Source organism: Bufo bufo, chromosome 11 (assembly GCF_905171765.1).
Source record: "Bufo bufo chromosome 11, aBufBuf1.1, whole genome shotgun sequence".
In the NCBI taxonomy this organism is placed as follows: domain Eukaryota; kingdom Metazoa; phylum Chordata; class Amphibia; order Anura; family Bufonidae; genus Bufo; species Bufo bufo.
In genome coordinates this window covers 98,206,208-98,230,680 of record NC_053399.1, presented here as the reverse complement: position 1 = coordinate 98,230,680, position 24,473 = coordinate 98,206,208, and the positions used below count along the sequence as shown (strand labels likewise).

At 45.1% G+C, this 24,473-nt stretch overlaps 1 protein-coding gene across 6 annotated transcripts in view; it reads left to right on the top strand.

Moving 5' to 3' along the window:
* ARHGEF2 (Rho/Rac guanine nucleotide exchange factor 2) overlaps positions 1 to 20,186 on the top strand; it is an 87,485-nt gene extending 67,299 nt beyond the window's left edge. For all 6 annotated transcript variants that reach the window (XM_040411559.1, XM_040411561.1, XM_040411562.1 and 3 more), the window contains 21 exons: positions 2,105 to 2,261; positions 11,228 to 11,295; positions 11,402 to 11,465; positions 11,816 to 11,948; positions 12,036 to 12,148; positions 12,552 to 12,698; positions 12,929 to 13,179; positions 14,369 to 14,494; positions 14,713 to 14,830; positions 15,381 to 15,629; positions 15,762 to 15,838; positions 15,971 to 16,140; positions 16,507 to 16,574; positions 16,763 to 16,951; positions 17,249 to 17,347; positions 17,468 to 17,526; positions 17,754 to 17,795; positions 18,388 to 18,438; positions 18,658 to 19,098; positions 19,184 to 19,370; positions 19,564 to 20,186. In XM_040411559.1, the coding sequence (XP_040267493.1) occupies positions 2,105 to 2,261; positions 11,228 to 11,295; positions 11,402 to 11,465; positions 11,816 to 11,948; positions 12,036 to 12,148; positions 12,552 to 12,698; positions 12,929 to 13,179; positions 14,369 to 14,494; positions 14,713 to 14,830; positions 15,381 to 15,629; positions 15,762 to 15,838; positions 15,971 to 16,140; positions 16,507 to 16,574; positions 16,763 to 16,951; positions 17,249 to 17,347; positions 17,468 to 17,526; positions 17,754 to 17,795; positions 18,388 to 18,438; positions 18,658 to 19,098; positions 19,184 to 19,370; positions 19,564 to 19,649 (2,895 nt within the window). In that variant the 3' untranslated portion in view covers positions 19,650 to 20,186. The remainder of the gene's footprint in view (positions 1 to 2,104; positions 2,262 to 11,227; positions 11,296 to 11,401; positions 11,466 to 11,815; positions 11,949 to 12,035; positions 12,149 to 12,551; positions 12,699 to 12,928; positions 13,180 to 14,368; positions 14,495 to 14,712; positions 14,831 to 15,380; positions 15,630 to 15,761; positions 15,839 to 15,970; positions 16,141 to 16,506; positions 16,575 to 16,762; positions 16,952 to 17,248; positions 17,348 to 17,467; positions 17,527 to 17,753; positions 17,796 to 18,387; positions 18,439 to 18,657; positions 19,099 to 19,183; positions 19,371 to 19,563) is intronic.
* Positions 20,187 to 24,473: the final 4,287 nt, after the last annotated feature.

Below are 24,473 nucleotides of genomic sequence, written 5' to 3'. Positions count from 1 at the left end.
AGGCTATGTGCATATCCTATACAGCAGCGGTCAGCACATGCTGGGAGTTATAGTCTTACAACAGTGAGGTTGGAAACCTCTGGTATTTAGCACATGGACCACATGACGACCATTCATCCTGTGATAACAGCTTGGCGGAAAGGTTAAACAGTGACTAGAGGAATGTGCATAGGAAGTACATGTGTGATTCATCCCCTCCCCCGTGGAAGATGGGGGGATATTCCAGGAACCACGTCTTGTAAATACCTCACACCAGTCCTCGGAGATCACTGACCCCTCATCCCAGCAAATCCACTTTATTATCCATGAAATCTCAGCATGAGCTTTACTGGTGGGAAAACCAATATGGCCACCAGTGACTGCAGAGGCCATGACTAACCCGGGCAATGTGCGACTAACGGGAGTGAATGTGTAACACCCCCCACCCTGATATAACCGCAGTATACCTGTAACACCCCCCACCCTGATACAACCGCAGTATACCTGTAACACCCCCCACCCTGATATAACCGCAGTATACCTGTAACACCCCCCACCCTGATATAACCGCAGTATACCTGTAACACCCCCCACCCTGATATAACCGCAGTATACCTGTAACACCCCCCACGTTGATATAACCGCAGTATACCTGTAACACCCCCCACCCTGATATAACCGCAGTATACCTGTAACACCCCCCACCCTGATATAACCGCATAATACCTGTAACACCCCCCACCCTGATATGACCGCAGTATACCTGTAACACCCCCCACCCTGATATAACCGCAGTATACCTGGAACACCCCCCACCCTGATATAACCGCAGTATACCTGTAACACCCCCCACCCTGATATAACCGCAGTATACCTGGAACACCCCCCACCCTGATATAACCGCAGTATACCTGGAACACCCCCCACCCTGATATAACCGCAGTATACCTGTAACACCCCCCACCCTGATATGACCGCAGTATACCTGTAACACCCCCCACCCTGATATGACCGCAGTATACCTGTAACACCCCCCACCCTGATATGACCGCAGTATACCTGTAACACCCCCCACCCTGATATGACCGCAGTATACCTGTAACACCCCCCACCCTGATATGACCGCAGTATACCTGTAACACCCCCCACCCTGATATAACCGCAGTATACCTGTAACACCCCCCCACCTTGATATAACCGCAGTATACCTGTAACACCCCCCACCCTGATATGACCGCAGTATACCTGTAACACCCCCCACCCTGATATAACCGCAGTATACCTGTAACACCCCCCACCCTGATATAACCGCAGTATACCTGTAACACCCCCCACCCTGATATAACCGCAGTATACCTGTAACACCCCCCACCCTGATATAACCGCAGTATACCTGTAACACCCTCCACCCTGATATAACCGCAGTATACCTGTAACACCCCCCACCCTGATATAACCGCAGTATACCTGTAACACCCCCCACCCTGATATAACCGCAGTATACCTGTAACACCCCCCACCCTGATATGACCGCAGTATACATGTAACATTCCCCACCCTGATATAACTGAAATATACCTGTAACACCCCCCACCCTGATATAACTGAAATATACCTGTAGGCTTAGATACACTGTTTAGCGGACAGTATGGCACATGCTAGGCTTAGATACACAGTTCAGTAGACAGTATCACGCATGCTAGGCTTAGATACTCAGCAGTGCTCGTCTCCTCTGCAGTGATGTTGGTGGATGAGGGCGGCTCTGGCTCGGTTGATGGTTGTCATGGTTATACATAGAAAACTAGTGAGCAGAGATATTTCAGGAATCTATCGTGTTGGTGGATAATGCAGCATTTACCCAGGGATGCAGCACCAGCACGCTCTCCGCAGCCCCTCCGCACACGGCCCTGCCCGGGGAGAAGTCTCCCCCCGCAAGCTCCAGACCATGACCTGGAGGGCCAAGCGGCAGAACGATCGGGGGGTTGCCGGGCTGGTAGGTTCATGTGGGATGATGACTCTGCAGAAGTAGTCACTGCGGGATGTGACCTACAGGTTCAGATGATGGGGGTGGCATCTGGGGTAATAGGGGATCCACCACTGACCGGTTTGTATCTTCTCCATACAGAATAAAGACAAAGAGAAAATGAAGGAGCGAGAAAAGGACGCCAAGGACACCCGATACACTAATGGACACCTCTTCACCACCATCACCGTGTCCGGGACCACTATGTGTTTCGTCTGCAGCAAGAGCATCACAGCAAAGGAGGCTCTTATTTGTCCCAGTAAGTATGTGAACCCCCTTATGAGGTCTGCAATGTGATTGGGGTTATCGTCTACTTATATAGACTACCAAGGGTCCCTATAACAAGCCCATTGGCCAGGCTGGGCGTAGACAGTGCATGTAATGAATTGCTCCGCGTGTGGGTGTTGCAGCAGATATGAGCACTCAGAGTAGGTGAGCTGCGAGGACCTCTGCAGGCGACCAAGCTGGAGATTCTGAAAAAACGGGCAGGAAATGGTTAAAGCCAGAGGGACTGCCCTGTGGCACGGGTCACGGCCCGAATGTCAATGGTGCCTTATACTAAGGCTTGTTGCTATGGGTAAACCTGGCCATAGATACGAGCTGAATGTGTCTGACCACATAGGACTGGAGATTAAGCAATGGTGCAGACTATGATGTGCCACTGATGATCAGGCTCAACGTTTGTAGGAAGCCCATAATGCATCAGTCTTGGGCGGAGCAGAGTTGTCACATGACCTGTGTGTAGGGGAAGTGACATAAGCTGGTGGTGTCTGACAATGTTAGGTTATATTGCCTAATTGCTACAATGTGTAATCCATACTGTAGCAGTAGGTCCAGCAGCACGGTGGGCAGGTAGGTACACCGCGCAGACGGGCACTGTCGGTCCAGGTTATGAGTAACTGGCTCCTCGATGTAACGGATCCGGCTTCACGTTCCATCTGGCTGCAGTCACCCGATACAGGGCGGCAGCTGGCCAAAGAATCAGACGTTCATACCTCAGCCAGGCCCCGCTCCGCACACTGCAGGGCTACAGCTGCCATCCTAGACATACATGCTGGGGATCGTAGTTCTCAGTTTGACTTCCTGTTGTTTTTAGGTGCAAAATTCTAAAAATTAACTCTTTGCTATGTCTTAATTCGCGGTTAAAATTCACCTTCCAGCTCCAAATTCCCTGCCTAGAAAATGATTCAACATATCACATGCTGGCTACCTGCACTACCACTAGAGGGAGCTCACTGCATATAGATATATACAGCCACCACTAGAGGGAGCTCACTGCATATAGATATATACAGCCACCACTAGAGGGAGCTCACTGGATATAGATATATACAGCCACCACTAGAGGGAGCTCACTGCATATAGATTATAGATATATACAGCCACCACTAGAGGGAGCTCACTGCATATAGATTATAGATATATACAGCCACCACTAGAGGGAGCTCACTGGATATAGATATATACAGCCACCACTAGAGCGAGCTCACTGCATATAGATATATACAGTCACCACTAGAGGGAGCTCACTGCATATAGATATATACAGCCACCACTAGAGGGAGCTCACTGCATATAGATATATACAGCCACCACTAGAGGGAGCTCACTGCATATAGATATATACAGCCACCACTAGAGGGAGCTCACTGCATATAGATATATACAGCCACCACTAGAGGGAGCTCACTGCATATAGATATATACAGCCACCACTAGAGGGAGCTCACTGCATATAGATATATACAGCCACCACTAGAGGGAGCTCACTGCATATAGATATATACATCCACCACTAGAAGGAGTTCAGGACCTTACTGATTATTTATATATATATATATATATATATATATATATATACTGCCACCACTAGAGGGTACACAGGAGCTTATGTTATACAGGTATATACAGTCACCACTAGAGGGAGATCACTACATACAGAAATGTATAACCACCACTAGAGGGAGCTCAGGAGCTCACTTCATACAGATCTGTACAACCACCACTAGAGGGAGCTCAGGAGATAACTGCATACACATATATACAGCCACCAGTACAGGGACTCCAGATCTACATAAATGTAGCTACCATTAGAGGGATCCCAGGAGCTCACTACATACAGATATGTACAGCCACCACTAGAGGGAGCTCAGTGTATACAGCCATCAGAAGAAGCTCAGTCCATATATATTTACAGGGGTCTGGGTGTCAGACCCCCACTAAACACACACAGGGGATAGGTCGTCAGTAAAAAAAAAAAAAAAATTCTTGGAAAATGCTTTCAAAATATTAAGATATTAATCAGCACCAAATTTTGACCACATTTAGATAAAAATGGTATTCAGTGCTGGACGTTCCTTTGACTGCAAATGGTCTGAATAGACTGTAAGCCGTTCACACAAGAGATGGTTAGCACCTTCAGGTCTACAAGAAGACCTGTGGTCGGTGTATACTGTACGCTGGAGGCCGTCTCTTCCGTCCGTACTCCTTAGTGTTTTCTCCTATCCATCTCGGCAGAGCATTAGACTTGCAGACGCTGGGAGTCTTCTCTGTGCCAACGTGGGATTTTTTCAGAACATGCTGTTCTGTGGCCTGAGTACATTTCCAAAAATGTGTCTGAATATAACTCCCCCCATCCTCCCGGAATACATTATTATTGTTACATATGGCTGGCAGACTTGCGGCTCATCTGTAATAAGCTTCAGATCTCTGTACACTGTAGTATTATACACCGAATACATTACCGTTATTCGGGTTAGACTGAGTTTTCCTAGAAGAGGGCAGGCAGAGACATCAGGCAGAGTCCATGGACCAGGCCGCTGACAGAACGGGCCTATAGGTATTCCCTTTTACCCCATCCATACAACGCGGTGGGGGGATAGGTCAGGAGAACTGATTGCTTTCTGCAACTTTGTACTTGACTCCAGTTTATTGGCAGGGCATCTCACATCCGGTGATGTCACGTCATGGGCAGAGTGATGTCACTAATCCTACATCCGGAGGGGACTGAGGATGTGGCGCTCGCCCAGAATATTCCTACTTGCTGTAAGGCCCCATTTACATCACGTTTAGCCGTATGTTTCGAGTTACGTCAGGAAAATCTCCTGGCATTTACGGCAAATGCAATCGTAGGACCTCTCTTGGTTGCCCATCATCATTCCATTGTGATCTGGTGACCACCATAGAGGTCTATACTCATTTGGAAACCAGAGTGGTCACCCAGCAATCTGTAAAATAGTTGATGTGTATAGATCACTCACTGCGCAAAATTTCTCTCCGACATCTCCTGCTGATGGATGTCTGGCAGTTTCTATAATATTTAGAAGACACTTTGCATCCATGATGTTGTTTCCCTTTAAGAACCAATCAGCAGCACAGGGGATGCTAGGAATTAAATGGTTAAACTGGTTCTTTCCTCCTTACAGCTTGTTGAGCGCCCCCTTTAATTACACTGCTCCCCCCACTTCCCATAGGACTCTTTAATACGACGGCACGTTCTGCCCCCCCCCCCCCGTAGCGATACTAATTACCGCACACTTCCCTCCCTGGTGTTTGATCTCTTCAGTCTCTGGGCCGGATCCACCGCAAAATACACATTGATTCAGAGCCGTAATCGGAGGTTTGCACGGTAAACATGAGGCCGATTTCCCTCTCGTTACTTGTGTATTTATCCTGGATAACGAGACCACACAATAATCCAGAATAAACCACCACCTATAGCTGGGCCCTCTACTCCCGCCGCAGTCCCACATGCAGCTCCTTGTATGTTCTGTCAGTACAGGCCGCCATAGGCATGAGAACAAAATGACAAGAAATCCATTATATATATATATATATTAGTTTTCCATGGAAGTCATTCAGAGCTGAAATCTCCCAGCAGTCTGTTAGTTCACTGTCTACACAGAGCTTGTTCTGCCGATATGGGAAGTCATATTACATCAGGCATTATACCACAGATACTGATGTATGAGAAACTTACCACTCTCTGCATTACAGGAGCCCAGCTAAACTGCTAGGGAGGGTCTGTCCACATGCTTACTGACTGTTTCCAATCATAACCAGTAAAATTATGATTGCAGCTCTGGATTATAATACAGGATGGAACTCAGGATCAGTACAGGATAAGTAATGTATGTACACAGTGACTGCACCAGCAGTATAGTGAGTGCAGCTCTGGAGTATAATGCAGGATGTAACTCAGGATCAGTACAGGATAAGTAATGTATGTACACAGTGACTGCACCAGCAGAATAGTGAGTGCAGCTCTGGAGTATAATGCAGGATGTAACTCAGGATCAGTACAGGATAAGTAATGTATGTACACAGTGACTGCACCAGCAGAATAGTGAGTGCAGCTCTGGAGTATAATACAGGATGTAACTCAGGATCAGTGCAGGATAAGTAATGTATGTACACAGTGACTGCACCAGCAGTATAGTGAGTGCAGCTCTGGAGTATAATGCAGGATGTAACTCAGGATCAGTACAGGATAAGTAATGTAGGTACACAGTGACTGCACCAGCAGAATAGTGAGTGCAGCTCTGGAGTATAATACAGGATATAACTCAGGATCAGTACAGGATAAGTAATGTATGTACACAGTGACTGCACCAGCAGAATAGTGAGTGCAGCTCTGCAGTATAATACAGGATGTAACTAAGGATCAGTACAGGATATGTAATGTATGTACACAGTGACTGCACCAGCAGAATAGTGAGTGCAGCTCTGGAGTATAATACAGGATGTAACTCAGGATCAGTACAGGATAAGTAATGTATGTACACAGTGACTGCACCAGCAGAATAGTGAGTGCAGCTCTGGAGTATAATACAGGATGTAACTCAGGATCAGTGCAGGATAAGTAATGTATGTACACAGTGACTGCACCAGCAGTATAGTGAGTGCAGCTCTGGAGTATAATGCAGGATGTAACTCAGGATCAGTACAGGATAAGTAATGTATGTACACAGTGACTGCACCAGCAGAATAGTGAGTGCAGCTCTGGAGTATAATACAGGATGTAACTCAGGATCAGTGCAGGATAAGTAATGTATGTACACAGTGACTGCACCAGCAGTATAGTGAGTGCAGCTCTGGAGTATAATGCAGGATGTAACTCAGGATCAGTACAGGATAAGTAATGTATGTACACAGTGACTGCACCAGCAGAATAGTGAGTGCAGCTCTGGAGTATAATACAGGATGTAACTCAGGATCAGTGCAGGATAAGTAATGTATGTACACAGTGACTGCACCAGCAGAATAGTGAGTGCAGCTCTGGAGTATAATGCAGGATGTAACTCAGGATCAGTACAGGATAAGTAATGTATGTACACAGTGACTGCACCAGCAGAATAGTGAGTGCAGCTCTGGAGTATAATACAGGATGTAACTCAGGATCAGTACAGGATAAGTAATGTATGTACACAGTGACTGCACCAGCAGAATAGTGAGTGCAGCTCTGGGGTATAATACAGGAGGTAACACGGGATCGATACAGGATAAATAATGTATGTAGACAGTGACTGCACCAGCAGAATAGTGAGTGCAGCTCTGGAGTATAATACAGGATGTAACTCAGGATCAGTACAGCATAAGTAATGTATGTACACAGTGACTGCACCAGCAGAATAGTGAGTGCAGCTCTGGAGTATAATGCAGGATGTAACTCAGGACCAGTACAGGATAAGTAATGTATGTACACAGTGACTGCACCAGCAGAATAGTGAGTGCAGCTCTGGAGTATAATATAGGATAGGTGATCTATACACAGAATATACTTCAGTTTATAGACCAGGACATGAGGTTAATCTAGGCTGGGATCTCTTGGTCAGTGTCATCCAGGTTATAGTGATTATGAAGGCTGTTAGAACCCCGTCTCTGGTTACCCCTGTCTCTATCGTCTATCCTTCCGCCGTGCAGCTGTCTCCACCTGTGCTCAGAGCCCATTCCAAGCAGCTGCGCAGCCATCCCCCTTAATAGCTTCCTTGTGTTCCAGGACACATCTGCGTGGACGGTCAGCTGCAGTAAACTGTAAATCCCGTCAGCGCTGACACTCCATGCCAGCTCCCTGCTTGTACTACTGCGCCGGTTATGTCATGTTTCTGTCATGTACTCACCTCTCCCTCTGCGATTGTGCATTTACTTTAGTATAATGAGCACACGTAGTTGATGTTGCTGGATCGTGAAATCCCTGATCTGTCTGAAGGTTTCATGGCACAAAATACATTTTATTTCCTGCAGAATAACTTCTGTGTAATTAATTATAATAATATAAATGTCAAGCTGTAGACCTAGAACATGGTTTCCTTGCTCCATAAATCATCTTTGATCCAAGACGAAGCTTGTTATAATTTGTTAATTTGGGAAATTATTAAGAATTTTAAACAATCTGGTGAAAAATCGTCTGCCCAAAATGTAATTAGTAACCTGCCAACAAGTTGTGGCCAGCAACACACAGACATGAATCTGTGTGTGATACTGTATCTAATCCTGTCCTGTGTGATACAGTCTGCTGAGCGCTGTATCTAATCCTATCCTGTGTGATACAGTCTGCTGAGCTGTGTATCTAATCCTATCCTGTGTGATAGTCTGCTGAGCTGTGTATCTAATCCTATCCTATGTGATACTGTCTGCTGAGCTGTGTATCTAATCCTATCCTGTGTGATACAGTCTGCTGAGCTGTGTATCTAATCCTATGTGATACTGTCTGCTGAGCTGTGTATCTAATCCTGTCCTGTGTGATACTGTCTGCTGAGCTGTGTATCTAATCCTATCCTGTGTGATACAGTCTGCTGAGCTGTGTATCTAATCCTATCCTGTGTGATACTGTCTGCTGAGCTGTGTATCTAATCTTCTCCTGTGTGATACTGTCTGCTGAGCTGTGTATCTAATCCTATCCTGTGTAATACGGACTGCTGAGCTGTGTATCTAATCCTATCCTGTGTGATACTGTCTGCTGAGCTGTGTATCTAATCCTATCCTGTGTGATACTGTCTGCTGAGCTGTGTATCTAATCCTCTCCTGTGTGATACTGTCTGCTGAGCTGTGTATCTAATCCTCTCCTGTGTGATACTGTCTGCTGAGCTGTGTATCTAATCCTCTCCTGTGTGATACTGTCTGATGAGCTGTGTATCTAATCCTATCCTGTGTGATACTGTCTGCTGAGCTCTGTATCTAATCCTATCCTGTGTGATACTGACTGCTGAGCTGTGTATCTAATCCTATCCTGTGTGATACTGTCTGCCGAGCTGTGTATCTAATCCTATCCTGTGTGATACTAACTGCTGAGCTCTGTATCTAATCCTATCCTGTGTGATACAGTCTGCTGAGCTGTGTATCTAATCCTATCCTGTGTGATACAGTGTGCTGAGCTGTGTATCTAATCCTATCCTGTGTGATACTGTCTGCTGAGCTCTGTATCTAATCCTATCCTGTGTGATACTGTCTGCTGAGCTGTGTATCCAATCCTATCCTGTGTGATACTGTCTGCTGAGCTGTGTATCTAATCCTATCCTGTGTGATACTGTCTGCTGAGCTGTGTATCTAATCCTATCCTGTGTGATACTGTCTGCTGAGCTGTGTATCTAATCCTATCCTGTGTGATACTGTCTGCTGAGCTGTGTATCTAATCCTCTCCTGTGTGATACTGTCTGCTGAGCTGTGTATCTAATACTCTCCTGTGTGATACTGTCTGATGAGCTGTGTATCTAATCCTATCCTGTGTGATACTGTCTGCTGAGCTCTGTATCTAATCCTATCCTGTGTGATACTGTCTGCTGAGCAGTGTATCTAATCCTATCCTGTGTGATACTGTCTGCTGAGCAGTGTATCTAATCCTATCCTGTGTGATACGGTCTGCTGACCTCTGTATCTAATCCTATCCTGTGTGATACAGTCTGCTGACCTCTGTATCTAATCCCCCCATATACTTGCTTACAATAAATGTGCACCTACAGAACATCTCATTTCCCGTCTGCACCCTGTGACACGTGTTAGCGTTCCTATGACGGAGGTTTGGGAGAGGACGTGGTCGCAGGGTGTGCACCTGAGAAAGGTGAACGTTCACATAAATGGTCCTATATATTTTCATGTAAAGTAACGGCAGCCATTTTGCCTTCGGGCCCGATGTTCCCCTTACTGAGGGGTGAGGCCCACAGCTTGGGCTTTAGTCGCCCGTACACAATGGCTGAGCAGTCCAAGCGCTGGTCCCGGTGATCCTCTCTGTCCTGGTGCATGGTTTGGCGGTCTTCTCATCACAGACTCTGGAGGCCTCAGCTGAGAACTTGTGATTTGGTGGCTGGGATGGACGTGTCCTGGAGTTCCAGCCTCCACACAATGGACCTTTTGTGAGAAGTTACAGGAGATGAGTTGTCTGTCTGCCCTCGCTCATCTCATTACCAGCTCTGCAGTTTCGGCATACATCATCTCCCTCGGGGCACCGTACCTTGGCAGAAGCCCTCTAACCAATGCCATCTCCCAACGCAAACCCCCCATTAAAGAGTTAATTGTCTCGTCCCATCACTCATGGATCAGAAATCAGGAAATTAAATTATCCGATACTAATTGTGCCTGGTGTCTCCATGAGGTCACCATCTCCTGTGCCCAGAATGCCTCAGTGATCTCCACTGACGTGTGAGGCGACTGTGGCCTCGACCTCACACCTACGTGCTACCACCTTCTGTCTGATCTCCGCCGACGCCATGTTCACCGTCCCTCCGCACCGTACCCTGAGCGCGATGCGCCGGCCTGGACACTTCTAAGGAGGGGCTTCCTCTGTCTATTTATACCAAAGAGGAAGCTTCTGTCCTAAAACAAGAGTCCTCGTTAACCCTTCCATGATGGGGTCAGGACATGTATTTGGTTTATTATGTTTATTTGGCGGTTATGTTATTTTGGAGGGGGGGGGGGAATCAAAAGGAATTAACGTAAAAACCCCAACCCCTATCCTTGTCAATGTGGTAGTTACCAAGCGAGCATTGATGTGGTCCACTAAGATCCCTATGGCAACCACCAGAGCGAATGACAGGAAGTGTTGTCATGGGGGCTGTTGTTTTCAGGCCTGTGTCCACTGCCTACATTAACAGGAAGGAAAGGGTTTTATACTGGTGCATTTGTAAGCCCTGCATGGTGACCGCACCCTAAAACGTCACCTGCACATGGGCAGCCATATTGGATTGATTCAGTAACCTGACGATTAACCAATCTCCTCCTCTTTGTCCCCAGCGTGCAGCGTTACGATACACAACCGCTGTAAGGACGCCCTCCCCAGCTGCACGAAGGTGAAGCAGAAGGTAAACGTGGCTTATTTACTGGGCCAGAGGGAACAGGAGGCCGATGCCCGGGGGAGAGGGATATACAATAAAAACTTTTATGTATGTTTTTTTTTTTTTTTTACAGCAACAGAAATTGGCTTTCCTGAAGAACAGTTCGGCTCTACAGAACGTGTCCTTAAGGAATAAATGTAAGTGGAAAAACCGGTGCGACGAGTTATATACCATCATAAAAGGGAGAACTGCACATCATCACAATGAGGTGGCCTGTCGTCACGACATCTGTGGAAACTAGGGGGTTAAATAGTAAAATCAGGAAGGCCTTCATTGGGAGCAGGCATCATATAACATGGCAGACTGATCACACCTGTGTCATGTGACCGCACAGGATCGTCGTCTATTCTGTGGATTTCCTGGGAAAAAGTTCTTAGTCAGATTAAACCAGTGATACATTACTGCCGCCTTGTGGTGGTGAGTGGTACTGCATGTCAAAAATAAGTGGGAAATGCATTGTCTAATGTTGTCCTTCTTTGTCTTCCAGCCACTACATTAAGGGAGAGACCCAACTCTGCCATCTACCCATCTGACAGCCTCCGACACTCCCTGCTAGGCTCACGCCGGGGGCGGCCATCTTTATCTCTATCCAAAAGTGTCTCCACGACCAACATTGCAGGGTGAGACTAGGGTTTTCTTAGGGTAGAACTTTCTGAGGTTAGGACTATAATGTGGAGGCGTGTAAATCTAAATGTTGTTCTCTGCAGGAATCTGAACGATGAGAGCCCCCTGGGAATACGCAGGATACTGTCGCAGTCCACAGACTCCCTGAACATGAGGAACAGAACGCTGTCTGTGGAGTCTCTGATTGATGAAGGAGGTCTGTATTCTGCTCTTCATATTACCACCGCTGAGCTACTAGTTTAATTGCTGCCTAAAGGATCGGCCTCACGTAGTAGCAGCTGCCAGGTGGTGATACAGGCGTGAACGGTACCACCATATTCAATGTGGCTTTCAGATTGACGATTCTATTGCTGGTCCTTTGGGTGCGCCTGCAGTGTATAGAATGCAGAGTTGTATTCGCATTGCCATGACTATACGCATTGTATTAATATTCTTACTGTTTCACAAGAGCTGCAAAGCTATAGGTTGTAGGGCACCGTTATACATTTGTGAAGCTTGGGGTGGCTGCATCTTTGGCCGTGGGGTTCACCAGATACTATGTACGCCTTCCATGGAGGCTGTTATACAAGTCCTTTCATATTTCTTTTTGACGTCTTCAGGAGCCGATCTTATCTGCAGTCAGCTGATGAGCGATTTTGCAACAGATGAGAAAGAGTTTGAGGCAGATTCGTGGAGCACAGCGGTGGACAATAATTATCTGCAGCAGCACAAGAAGGACGTGATGAAAAGGCAGGATGTTATATATGGTGAGAGGAAGAGATGGCAAACTTGGGGACTTGTCCGCGACCAGAAAAAAATAAGGGTCAAATGTTTTTTTTTTAAGGGAAGAGCACCACACTTAGGTTGTGTCTGGAATTACAGCTTAGCTCTCTTCACCTGAATGCTGCAGTGCCAGGCACAACCCACGATTGGGACTCTTGCTGTTCCACAAAATTAAGCTTTTATCATCTCAAATCTGTGATGCTTTCCTTCTCAGAACTTATCCAGACCGAGGTCCACCATGTCCGCACATTGAAGATTATGACCAACTTGTTCCGAAAAGGGATGCTGGAGGACCTGCAGATGGATCCAGCGCTGGCGCAGAAGATGTTTCCGTGTGTGGATGAGCTGAGTGACATTCATATCCGCTTCCTCATTCAACTCCTTGAGAGGCGTAAGGACTCGCTGGCGTCTGACAGCAACAAGAACTTCGTCATCAACAAGCTGGGTGACATCCTCATAAATCAGGTACCGTAGATGCTTGTGTGTGATATGTCAATTACGCCTCAGGGTGTTGGGGGCAGTATTACAATTCTTGGGGGTCATAACCTGACTGTTCCTTCCATTGAAAGTACTGGAAAGAGTCATCATCAAGGATGCATGTGGGTATTTCTAGTTTAAAGGGAGCCTGGCACCAACTGGTTTTAAACCAATCACATACTTCTTTGGGGCACAAAGGCATTGTCACGGATGATGTTGCAGATAGCTGGAAGTTATGGATAAACATCTGACTGACTTGATCCCAAACTAAGGAGCATAAAGGTGACCCCTATAAAACCCTAAGAGCTCACCCTGACTGCTAAGCACATACAAGGGTCTCAGAAAAAGACGATTGCATGCCCGCGTACCTAATACTGTGTGACACCTGAAAACCCTATAATAGTGAGGGGACACGACCACCGGCTCCCTGCACTTAATACGGAGGGAGTCAGGGTCACCTAGAATCAAGCCAGCAAGGAAACACAATACATGAAAGGACTTATCTGAACAAGCAGGAACAGAAGTCTCCAGCAGTGAACACTTCAATCCAGGAAGTAGTATAAATCGCAAAGTGAGGCAGTATGGGAGGGAATATAAAGGAAAGAGGATTAGTCTAAATAGGTGACACCTGGGAGAATGAAATGAGATGACAAAGTGAAACCAAAACAAAGAACATCATGCAAGAGGTAGAAAAGGACGTCTATCAGACCTTCTCACAGAAGTGGCGGTGACAGGCATAGAACAGATGTTACCTGTGTATAGTCATTGTTATGATATGCTAATAAGCCATTGCAAGTGCCCGGGGGCGTAGAGTTTGCTGAAAGTGCCCAAGTTCCCTTGCCTTACTTGCGCCCCTCAGTAAACTCCGACCTTGTGTCTTGTTGACATCATATATCCCTGTTGCCCCTTCATGCATAACCGCCTGGCTCGGGCATGCACAGTGTTGTGCCCACTGTGGGTAGAGGCACAGATATATGCAGTGCGCACGCGCCGGTTTCTGGTTTTGCTTTATAATATCAAAATAGCAGAATGCAGTTACAATTCCAGTTCCAAATCCACAGCTCTGGAGCACAAATCGCTGCTCTAACAGGATAATACGTGATAGGAAATGTAGGAGAAATTTGTGCTCATCTTTGGCATTTTTAGACACGTGAATTTTACTCCCTTTGATCTGCAGTTTTCAGGGACCAACGCAGAACATATGAAGAAGGCTTACACGGAATTCTGCAGCCAGCACCACAAGGCTGTGAAACTCTACAAGGAATTGTTCTCCAGAGATAAGAAATTCCAGCAGCTGATACGAGTGAGTTTCCTTGCAGTGACGTCTTTGGTGTAAGGATGCTCATACATTGTGCGGCCCTCCATGACATCCGCATGCAGATTACTGCCAAGTTCCTGGCTGCACCACTACTTGCCATTGTTTCCATGGTTGTTGCACTGTGTACAGGCACTCTTAGTATTTGGGGGGGAAGGGGGTCAATATGGTTCTATATATCTGATTTGCCCCCTCCTGCCATACAGAAACTGACTCGTTCCCAGCTGCTTCGGAGACATGGAGTACCAGAGTGTATTCTTCTCGTCACCCAGAGAATCACCAAGTACCCCGTCCTCATCGATCGCATACTGCAGAATTCTAAAGGTGAGACATACATGGATGTGAGTCATATACCCTGCAGAGAGAGGCCTCATATGTACTCACTGAGCTGCCAAGAGGAGTGGGCGAAGCGAAGGGACAACGGCTCTGAGCACATTCATGTCTCGCAGTGGTCTTCACTGTTTATGACCAAACTAAGCGATGATATAAATGCAAAATGCATAGCAAAATAGATATATTCAAATCTTCAACACGCTTAATAAATTGTTCTGAGAGGGTGATAAGCCTTCAGACCAGCCTCGGCTGTAAGGTACGATGCAGGGGCCTTCTGCCATGAGCACACTTATGGATGCTGATCCGACAGATTTTACAGTCATGTATGTGTAGTTATAGATCGAGTGATATAGGATTCTGTCTTGGGCTCTCAGATAACGGGGAGACACCCTCAAATTTGTAGATATTGAAACGCTGAATATTTTCCCCTTTTAAACCACTTAAGGCACCAACCAGTGACCAAGCACTAAATCAGGACTTGCCCTCTACCATTAAGTTGAGGTCCATGTGCAACCCCCATTTAAAGCAATTCATTTTGCAGGTGATGAGGAAGAGCATCAAGACTTGGCTTCCTCCCTGACGCTCGTGAAAGACCTTCTTTCTTCCATCGACCTGGAGGTCTACAATAACGAAAAAAATCTGCGTCTGCAAGAGATCTACCAGAAAGTGGACAGCAAATCCACAGCCTTGGTTCAAGGAAATTACTGGTTTAGCAAGGAAGAGCTCCTGAGACGAAAGTTGGTTCACGAAGGTTCCTTGCTGTGGAAGACGGTTGCCGGACGTTTCAAAGGTGACAAAAATTGACCAGTGTTGGGACTGTGACTGCATAGTTGTTTATATTAGCTCCGTAACTGTCTTCCTAATGTGCTGGGTATTCTGGATGGGCTTTCGATGAATGATCGAGATCTGTCTTTTCCTCCAGATGTTATTATGCTGCTAATGACTGATGTCCTCGTTCTACTCCAAGAGAAGGACCAAAAATTCTACTTTCAAACCATGGTAAGAGATTAAACATTTGGCGATACATAGCTAAGTGTATAGGGATCACCTGGATGTTGTAAACAAAAGTATGGTAAACGTGAATCCATTATTTTCATTGACTCCTGTTCTTGTGTCTTTTCTGGGTCCCAGGACAGATCACCCATTATTTCCTTACAAAACCTCATTGTACGTGACATTGCCAACCAGGAGAAAGGAATGTTCTTGATAAGTGCCAAGCCTCCTGAGATGTATGAGGTTCATGCTGCTTCACGAGAAGATCGGAACACATGGATGAAACTCATTGCACAATCGGTGAAAGTGTAAGTTCAAGGACAAACTATAGGTGGTCGCACATATTTATTAGGTTGGTAGGCCAACAGTCTTTCTTCTGGAACCCCCTCCATACACATCTTAGCACTCTCAATGGGGTGAGGAGGAATAAGCTGCTACCAGACTCTTGGCTGTGAAGAATATCTGATAACCAGCTAATATACATTTTATGGTTGGCCAATTGTTAGTCTAATTTGTATGGCCATCTTATGGACTTCTCAAAGCACCTCTATCCACCTTGCTGTACAGGTTGCCATTTGGTTGAGCCATACGAGATCCTCCTTGATACTATGATCCCAATGAACAGGTTTCTGTCTGTCGCTCTCTTGTCACCTTAATATTATCTTACTTTTCAGATGTCCCAAGCGTGAGGATTTCCCATTGATTGAGACCGAAGTAGAGGCCAAACTGAGAAAGCTGAAAGGTACGTGTAACTTCCATCTCCCTTCACGTGTCTAATGACCTTGTGGACCCTCTGGAGTAGTAGAGACCAAAGAGTCAAAACTGTTTTCACGTTCTCAGTGAATTCTAAATACAGAGCACTTACAATGGGATGATAGGACTACCAAAACATTTGGCCGATTTTAATATTAAACCTGTGTTTTCTGGCAGAGGTCATACAGCAGAGGGACAGAGAAGTAGCAGACATCCTTGAAGAAAAGGTGACCCTCTTCACTAAAGTGCTCCAGCTGCAGACAGGAGAAGATGTCCCCATGGGTGGTAATACTCGGAAACTCTTCAGGACTGAGTCAACAGACAGCTATCGAGGAGAGAAACTCATCACTGAAGCCATTAAAGAAGGTGAGCTATGTGAGAAGCCTACATTTACACAAAGAGTCTACCCCTAATTGGCCATTGTTCAAATCTGTGTTGGAATGAGGGTGCCTCCGATGGCTAGATATGGTACTGCATCAGCTAATTTTTTTAAAATAACGTTGATTAACATTGCATGTATTACATAGCTAGATTGTGACATGTTCAGGTTTTTTTGTGCTGGGCCCCTTTGGCTCTCATGTCTCCTGCAGTAACTCATAGCTGCTGGAAATCGTAAGATGGTGGCGGTGCTAATCTAGCTGATACTGAGTTTTTTGTTTCTAGTGGAAGCGCTCAAGGATGTGATATTTTCAATTGGAACAGAGCAGCTGTCACTTAAAATGGACCACAACCATGTATCTTCAACCACTAGTTACACTGCATGTGAGTATCCACCAGAGGGCGCTGATCCCCAGGAATTATATGCAGGATATTCTGGACTTCATTGGAATGGCTCTTGTGATGAGGGTTATGGTGTATAATTACATTATATGTATCCGGCAGATACAGAAACCAGCAGTGTAAATGGATCCCTAGATTCTAACAAAGATGAAGATCAAAAGGTAATTCCTCCAAACTGTCCTATATGTTAACACTTAGAAGAACTGCTATGGTGCACCCATGTTTCAGTTGGACACTTAATGGCTGTAATACCGGAGGGGACATATTACTGATAATTGCTGTGTATGTGTCATACACATTTGATTATTAGTTCCCAATACGTGTGTGTAAACTATATGTCGATCTATTACATGACTTACTAAATGTCCTGTCTGCTCTTTCCCTTTAGGATCGTAATGGGAACCAGCTGCAAAATAAAAGTCCACAGGAGGTAAAGCCCAATATTGTACTTGGCGTAAAATCCTTATCTCCTCCTGTATGTTCAGTGCTGGACCTCTACCTCCTCCTGTATGTTCAGTGCTGGACCTCTACCTCCTCCTGTATGTTCAGTGCTGGACCTCTACCTCCTCCTGTATGTTCAGTGCTGGACCTCTACCTCCTCCTGTATGTTCAGTGCTGGACCTCTACCTCCTCCTGTATGTTCAGTGCTGGACCTCTACCTCCTCCTGTATGTTCAGTGCTGGACCTCTACCTCCTCCTGTATGTTCAGTGCTGGACCTCTACCTCCTCCTGTATGTTCAGTGCTGGACCTCTACCTCCTTCTGTATGTTCATTGCTGGACCTCTACCCACACCTCCTGTATACACAGTGCTGGACCTCCATCCTTCCTCCTATATACTCAGTGCTGCATTTCTTTTTCTCCTCCTCCTGTATACTCAGTGCTGGACCTCCTTACCTCCTCCTGTATGCTCTGAATCTATCTTTTCTCTTACCACCAGTTGTTATTAAGATGATGGATAGATAATTCTTGAAGTGACTTGAGAATAAACTGCAGTGACTGGTGAATCTGTTTTATCCCGTAGGAGGCTCTGCAGAGGATTTCCAGCTTGTACAACTTATTGCATGGCCTACAGGTGAGTGTGTATACTGTGCTATATGGGTTACCTATATGTCATATGGGCTCAGCCGAGTTTCACTGGTGCTGAGGTTAACAGGTATATATGCAAAAGAAAAACCTCATCCACATGCAAACTTTAAAAAAAATAAAAAATGTAAAAATCAGAATGAGTCCATTATGCTGCCCCAGCAGCAGGTGGAGCACTTTTTCATAGCTTTATGTCCTTTTCCTGCAGGTTGTGGTCACCCAGCAGGACAGCCTTTTGAGTGTCCAGATCCAAGACGGCAGTGAAAAGAAGGAAAGTCTGTCCCGTGCTAATTCCAGGGACCTGACGGTGGCCGAGCCCTTGTCCAAGAGCATTGATAAACCTGGGACGGAGCTGACCCTGCTTCAGCGGCAACACACTCTACTTCAGGAGGAGCTGCGGCGCAGCAGGAGGCAGTGTGAAGAGCGGGCTCAGGAAGCAGGGACTTTGGAAACTCGTTTGAGGGAGACTGAGCAGGCCAGGACCAAACTGGAACGAGAGCTGGAAGAAGCAAAGCGACAACTTGCCCAGGTGCATAGAGAAAGAAGCAATAGTGGAATTGAGATTGTCAGGGTTTCCAGACCAAGTGACCCCAGGAGACGTAGCCTGCCCGCTGGAGATGCCCTATACCAAACATTCACACCTCCTCAGGTAAACCTGATTTCTATTTCTTAAACCTTCTGTTTTGTCCACAAATAACTTCTGAACTCATGATTCTGTCTTCATACCCACACAGTCAAACAACGACCGACGCTCCACCATCGCAGATGGCCCACTACCCATTATCACATTTCAAGATGATTCAGACCTAAAAGATGACTTGAGTGACCTGACCGAGCTTGAAAGACTGCCAGAGACGGCAGACACCGAGTCCTCTGAAGAAGAGGGTGGTGGTCCGCCAACGTCTCCGTCAAGCGCACGAGGTAAGAAACACAAATTAAAATGGTCCTAGGATGATTTGTTATTGTCATGGACTCTTCTTAGACTTGAAGAATCATTTGATAGAATTGCTCTTGTATATCCTACAATGTACCGTATATTGCCATATCCAGTATGCAGGCCCTGAACAAAGGACAAATGCTTCAGTTTCCATAATCTCCTGCCCTGTCTTTGCAGAGTTTCTGAGAATGCAGGACATTCCAGAGGAGGCAGAGAGCATTCAGGACCTTAGAGATGCAGAGATTGGCTCTTCAGAGAGTTGAAGAACTTGGGTTTCGTGACCATTGCAGATGCAAGATGGACGAACTGCTCCACCCTGGGGAGTGGTGAAATAAAGTGACTGATACTGTTAGTGGAGAAAGAAATGTCTTTTCCCTCACAGATTTCATAGAATCAAATGAAAACACTTTTTTTGTTTAAATTTTACCAAGTGTTGCTACACGCAACTGGGAGACCAATACAGGCCAACATGTGGGGGTAGGAGAGTCCGTCTCGTGTGTCAAATAATGACATAGACCCTTGTTGACAGCAGTTGGTTAATTTTGCAGAAATTTAGTAAAAGTAAAAACAAAACAAAAAAAACACTGATTACTTGGTGCTACCAAGTGAACCCTTAAAATTACAACTACTAAAGTTTAAACTGGAAGAAGAGGAGAAGCCGATCTCCTCAAATCCAGGAAACAAATCCAAAACATTTTGGAAGGTAGGATGGCCACACAAAATAGATGACACTGTCGGCCAAACGCACCGAATTTGGCCAAACGTGTCCTGACTCTCCCTGTCATTGGACGTCAGGCAGACTGGATTTCAAAAAGGCTGATCCTTTGTTCTCAAGTGAGATGAGCTACGAGCGATTGGCCGAGCGCTATCGGACGTGCGCGGCCAGCTTCACACTCGGCAAATGTCCTCAATATCCGACTCTCTTCCCCCACACCCAGAAAGTAAGCTGGGCGCCATAGCTTTCTCTAAGACGGGTATATTGTCGCTCACCTTGATCTGCCCAGATGGACAGCGTTTATTTATTTATTATTTTAATGCAACCACAGATTTTTTTTAAGTTATTGTTTTTTTTCCATTTGAACAGGTTTGAGAAGCAGAAAATAACCCTTTTTTTTTTTTTAACCAATCTCAGTGGTGCGTCTTTGCCTTTTTGGGAAGGCATTTTTCGACTGTTAAACTGCTTTTAGGGAACAAAGCCAAGCAAGCCACGTCTTTGTCGTTTATTAAGATGCAAATCACCAGATGCGGAGTATACAGGGAGTGCAGAATTATTAGGCAAGTTGTATTTTTGAGGATTAATTTTATTATTGAACAACAACCATGTTCTCAATGAACCCAAAAAACTCATTAATATCAAAGCTGAATATTTTTGGAAGTAGTTTTTAGTTTGTTTTTAGTTTTAGCTATTTTAGGGGGATATCTGTGTGTGCAGGTGACTATTACTGTGCATAATTATTAGGCAACTTAACAAAAAACAAATATATACCCATTTCAATTATTTATTTTTACCAGTGAAACCAATATAACATCTCAACATTCACAAATATACATTTCTGACATTCAAAAACAAAACAAAAACAAATCAGTGACCAATATAGCCACCTTTCTTTGCAAGGACACTCAAAAGCCTGCCATCCATGGATTCTGTCAGTGTTTTGATCTGTTCACCATCAACATTGCGTGCAGCAGCAACCACAGCCTCCCAGACACTGTTCAGAGAGGTGTACTGTTTTCCCTCCTTGTAAATCTCACATTTGATGATGGACCACAGGTTCTCAATGGGGTTCAGATCAGGTGAACAAGGAGGCCATGTCATTAGATTTTCTTCTTTTATACCCTTTCTTGCCAGCCACGCTGTGGAGTACTTGGACGCGTGTGATGGAGCATTGTCCTGCATGAAAATCATGTTTTTCTTGAAGGATGCAGACTTCTTCCTGTACCACTGCTTGAAGAAGGTGTCTTCCAGAAACTGGCAGTAGGACTGGGAGTTGAGCTTGACTCCATCCTCAACCAGAAAAGGCCCCACAAGCTCATCTTTGATGATACCAGCCCAAACCAGTACTCCACCTCCACCTTGCTGGCGTCTGAGTCGGACTGGAGCTCTCTGCCCTTTACCAATCCAGCCACGGGCCCATCCATCTGGCCCATCAAGACTCACTCTCATTTCATCAGTCCATAAAACCTTAGAAAAATCAGTCTTGAGATATTTCTTGGCCCAGTCTTGACGTTTCAGCTTGTGTGTCTTGTTCAGTGGTGGTCGTCTTTCAGCCTTTCTTACCTTGGCCATGTCTCTGAGTATTGCACACCTTGTGCTTTTGGGCACTCCAGTGATGTTGCAGCCCTGAAATATGGCCAAACTGGTGGCAAGTGGCATCTTGGCAGCTGCACGCTTGACTTTTCTCAGTTCATGGGCAGTTATTTTGCGCCTTGGTTTTTCCACACGCTTCTTGCGACCCTGTTGACTATTTTGAATGAAACGCTTGATTGTTCGATAATCACTCTTCAGAAGCTTTGCAATTTTAAGAGTGCTGCATCCCTCTGCAAGATATCTCACTATTTTTGACTTTTCTGAGCCTGTCAAGTCCTTCTTTTGACCCATTTTGCCAAAGGAAAGGAAGTTGCCTAATAATTATGCACACCTGATATAGGGTGTTGATGTCATTAGACCACACCCCTTCTCATTACAGAGATGCACATCACCTAATATGCTTAATTGGTAGTAGGCTTTCGAGCCTATACAGCTTGGAGTAAGACAACATGCATAAAGAGGATGATGTGGTCAAAATACTCATTTGCCTAATAATTCTGCACGCAGTGTAGTCCTATCAGGCAGGTTAATGGGCAGAATCATTATTTTCCTAGTTCTGCATAGTTCCTTCTCATGGTTTTCTTCTCCTGACGCCTGGTCACGAGACACAAATTTGTCTTCAAGTGGAAGAAGCTATTTCTACGGATATTATTCTCTTCGCGAGAATAAGGGTTCATTCACACATTCGTTTTATGGGTCTGGATACATTCCGCAATTATGCGGAACGGGTGTGGACCCATTCATTTTCAATGGGGCCGTAAAAGATGCGGACAGCACACAGTGTGCTGTCCGCATCTGCATTTCCGGAGCGCGGCCCCGAACTTCAGGTCCGCAGCTCCGGAAAAAAAAATAGAACATGTCCTATTCTTGTCTGCAGCTGCGGACAAGAATAGACATTTCTTTTGGGGTACCGGCCCGGTGTTTTGCGGATCCGCAGAACACTGCGGACGTGTGAATAAACCCTAAGGCAAAATTTAGAATCCTTGAAGTATCCCTTCAGTTATAAACAAGTTTCCATAGATGCATAGTACAGGTGAATATAAGAAACTTTGTAATATGTTTTATTAAAGAATTATGTTTCCTCCTGGCTTTCCCCCTCTTATCTCGAGTAACTCCCATCTCCAGGCTCACAAACAAATGTCCATGGAGAGAGAGGGGGGGATGAGGAGGCTGCTGCAAGCTAGTAAGGCTATGTTCACATTTCCATTGGGAACTCCGGCAGAGGTACAACCTGCCAGAGTTCACCGTATCTGGCATAGACGGATAATGCCACACACCACCTCATCCCTTTTGACTACAATCGGGCATGATGGGGATCCGGCCACTTTTGGGCACAAATGCCAACTTTCAGATGGACAAACAATACTGCACGCCCGCCGGAGTTCACATCAGAGAAGGGATTTCTTACCTCACGCTGAACAGTGCTGGAGCCTTATTCTAATAGTGTAGCAGAGGTAAAAAACAAACAAACTGCACTTTGTGTCTTTTGCATGCTCTCTCCATTGACATCTATGTTAAAAGCAGGAAAGAGCAAATCAGCCAGATAAAGGCAAATAGAGGCACTTTTCTTTAATAAGATATATTACAAAGTTTCTTATAGTCGCATGCACTATTCATTTAGGAAATGTTGTTTTATAATTAGAGGTACGCTTTAAGTTATTACATGTTGATGTCATATAGCGTCCGAATGGTCACTATGTACTAAAATGAAAAAATATGATGATTTTTTTTAAGATAGTCCTTCTTTTATCTGCAAGTATTTCTGATGCATTTACACCAAGGTCGTCTTCCCCAACATTAACCTATGATTTATTATTTTTTTTTCCCACGTTAAAACTCGCAAAGCTGCTTCACACTAACGGGGGGGGAAATCTACTATTCCAACCATCGATCCTATTTATATTTTGTACGAATCAATCTTGTGTAAATAATGTTAGATTTTATTGCGGTCCTTTTTTGTTTCATAAGGATTAATGTTTTAAGAAATTATGTTTTGAAGTTTTTTTTTTTGTTTGTTTTTTTACCTTCTGAATTTTATATTAATCTTCCAGCAATTTTACTAAGCACTCCATAAAGTAGAAATCAGAACCCAGAAATAATCAGTAATAATCGTAATACAGTGAATGCACTCTGAAACCCCCTGGAGGGAAATATCTCATGTTTTTTTTTTCATTTTTTATTGACTTTTTTTAATCTCACAGTGGGGGCAGCTGTCTCACAACCTGAGCCTTTTACTCCGGCGACTGAAATGGTCGCCTCCACTGTGAGCAATTCGAAAGATGGGCCAATCCAATGATGTACTGTTCATTATTAACCTGCGACTCCCCTGAGATTTTTTAAGACTACCCAAAAAACTGAGTAAGATATTTAACACGAATATTTGTATGTATATATATAAATATGAAGACGAGTTGTGTAAATAGCCTGACTTATTATTGTATGAAATTCATTGGGTTTCTTTTTTGTTCTGATAAAACGCAAAAAAAAAACAAAAACAGGAAGAAAAAAAAAGGTATTTTTTGCTTTGCTGGTCAATAAAATGTATTCATATGGACATTTTTTTTCAACTGTAGTTTTGTTGATTTGTGTCCCTTAAAGAGTTGTACACGGCACTAACATACTATGTCCGAATGCAGCAGGCGACCCCCGGTCTCCAGAAAGGTGACATTTTTATATTCACAATGGAGTTTTTCAGGCAGAAGAAGCTTTGTCTGTCCCTCTCACAGAAGGAAATCCCAGCATCATCTGAAATCACTGGAACTGACAGCTGATTGAGGCG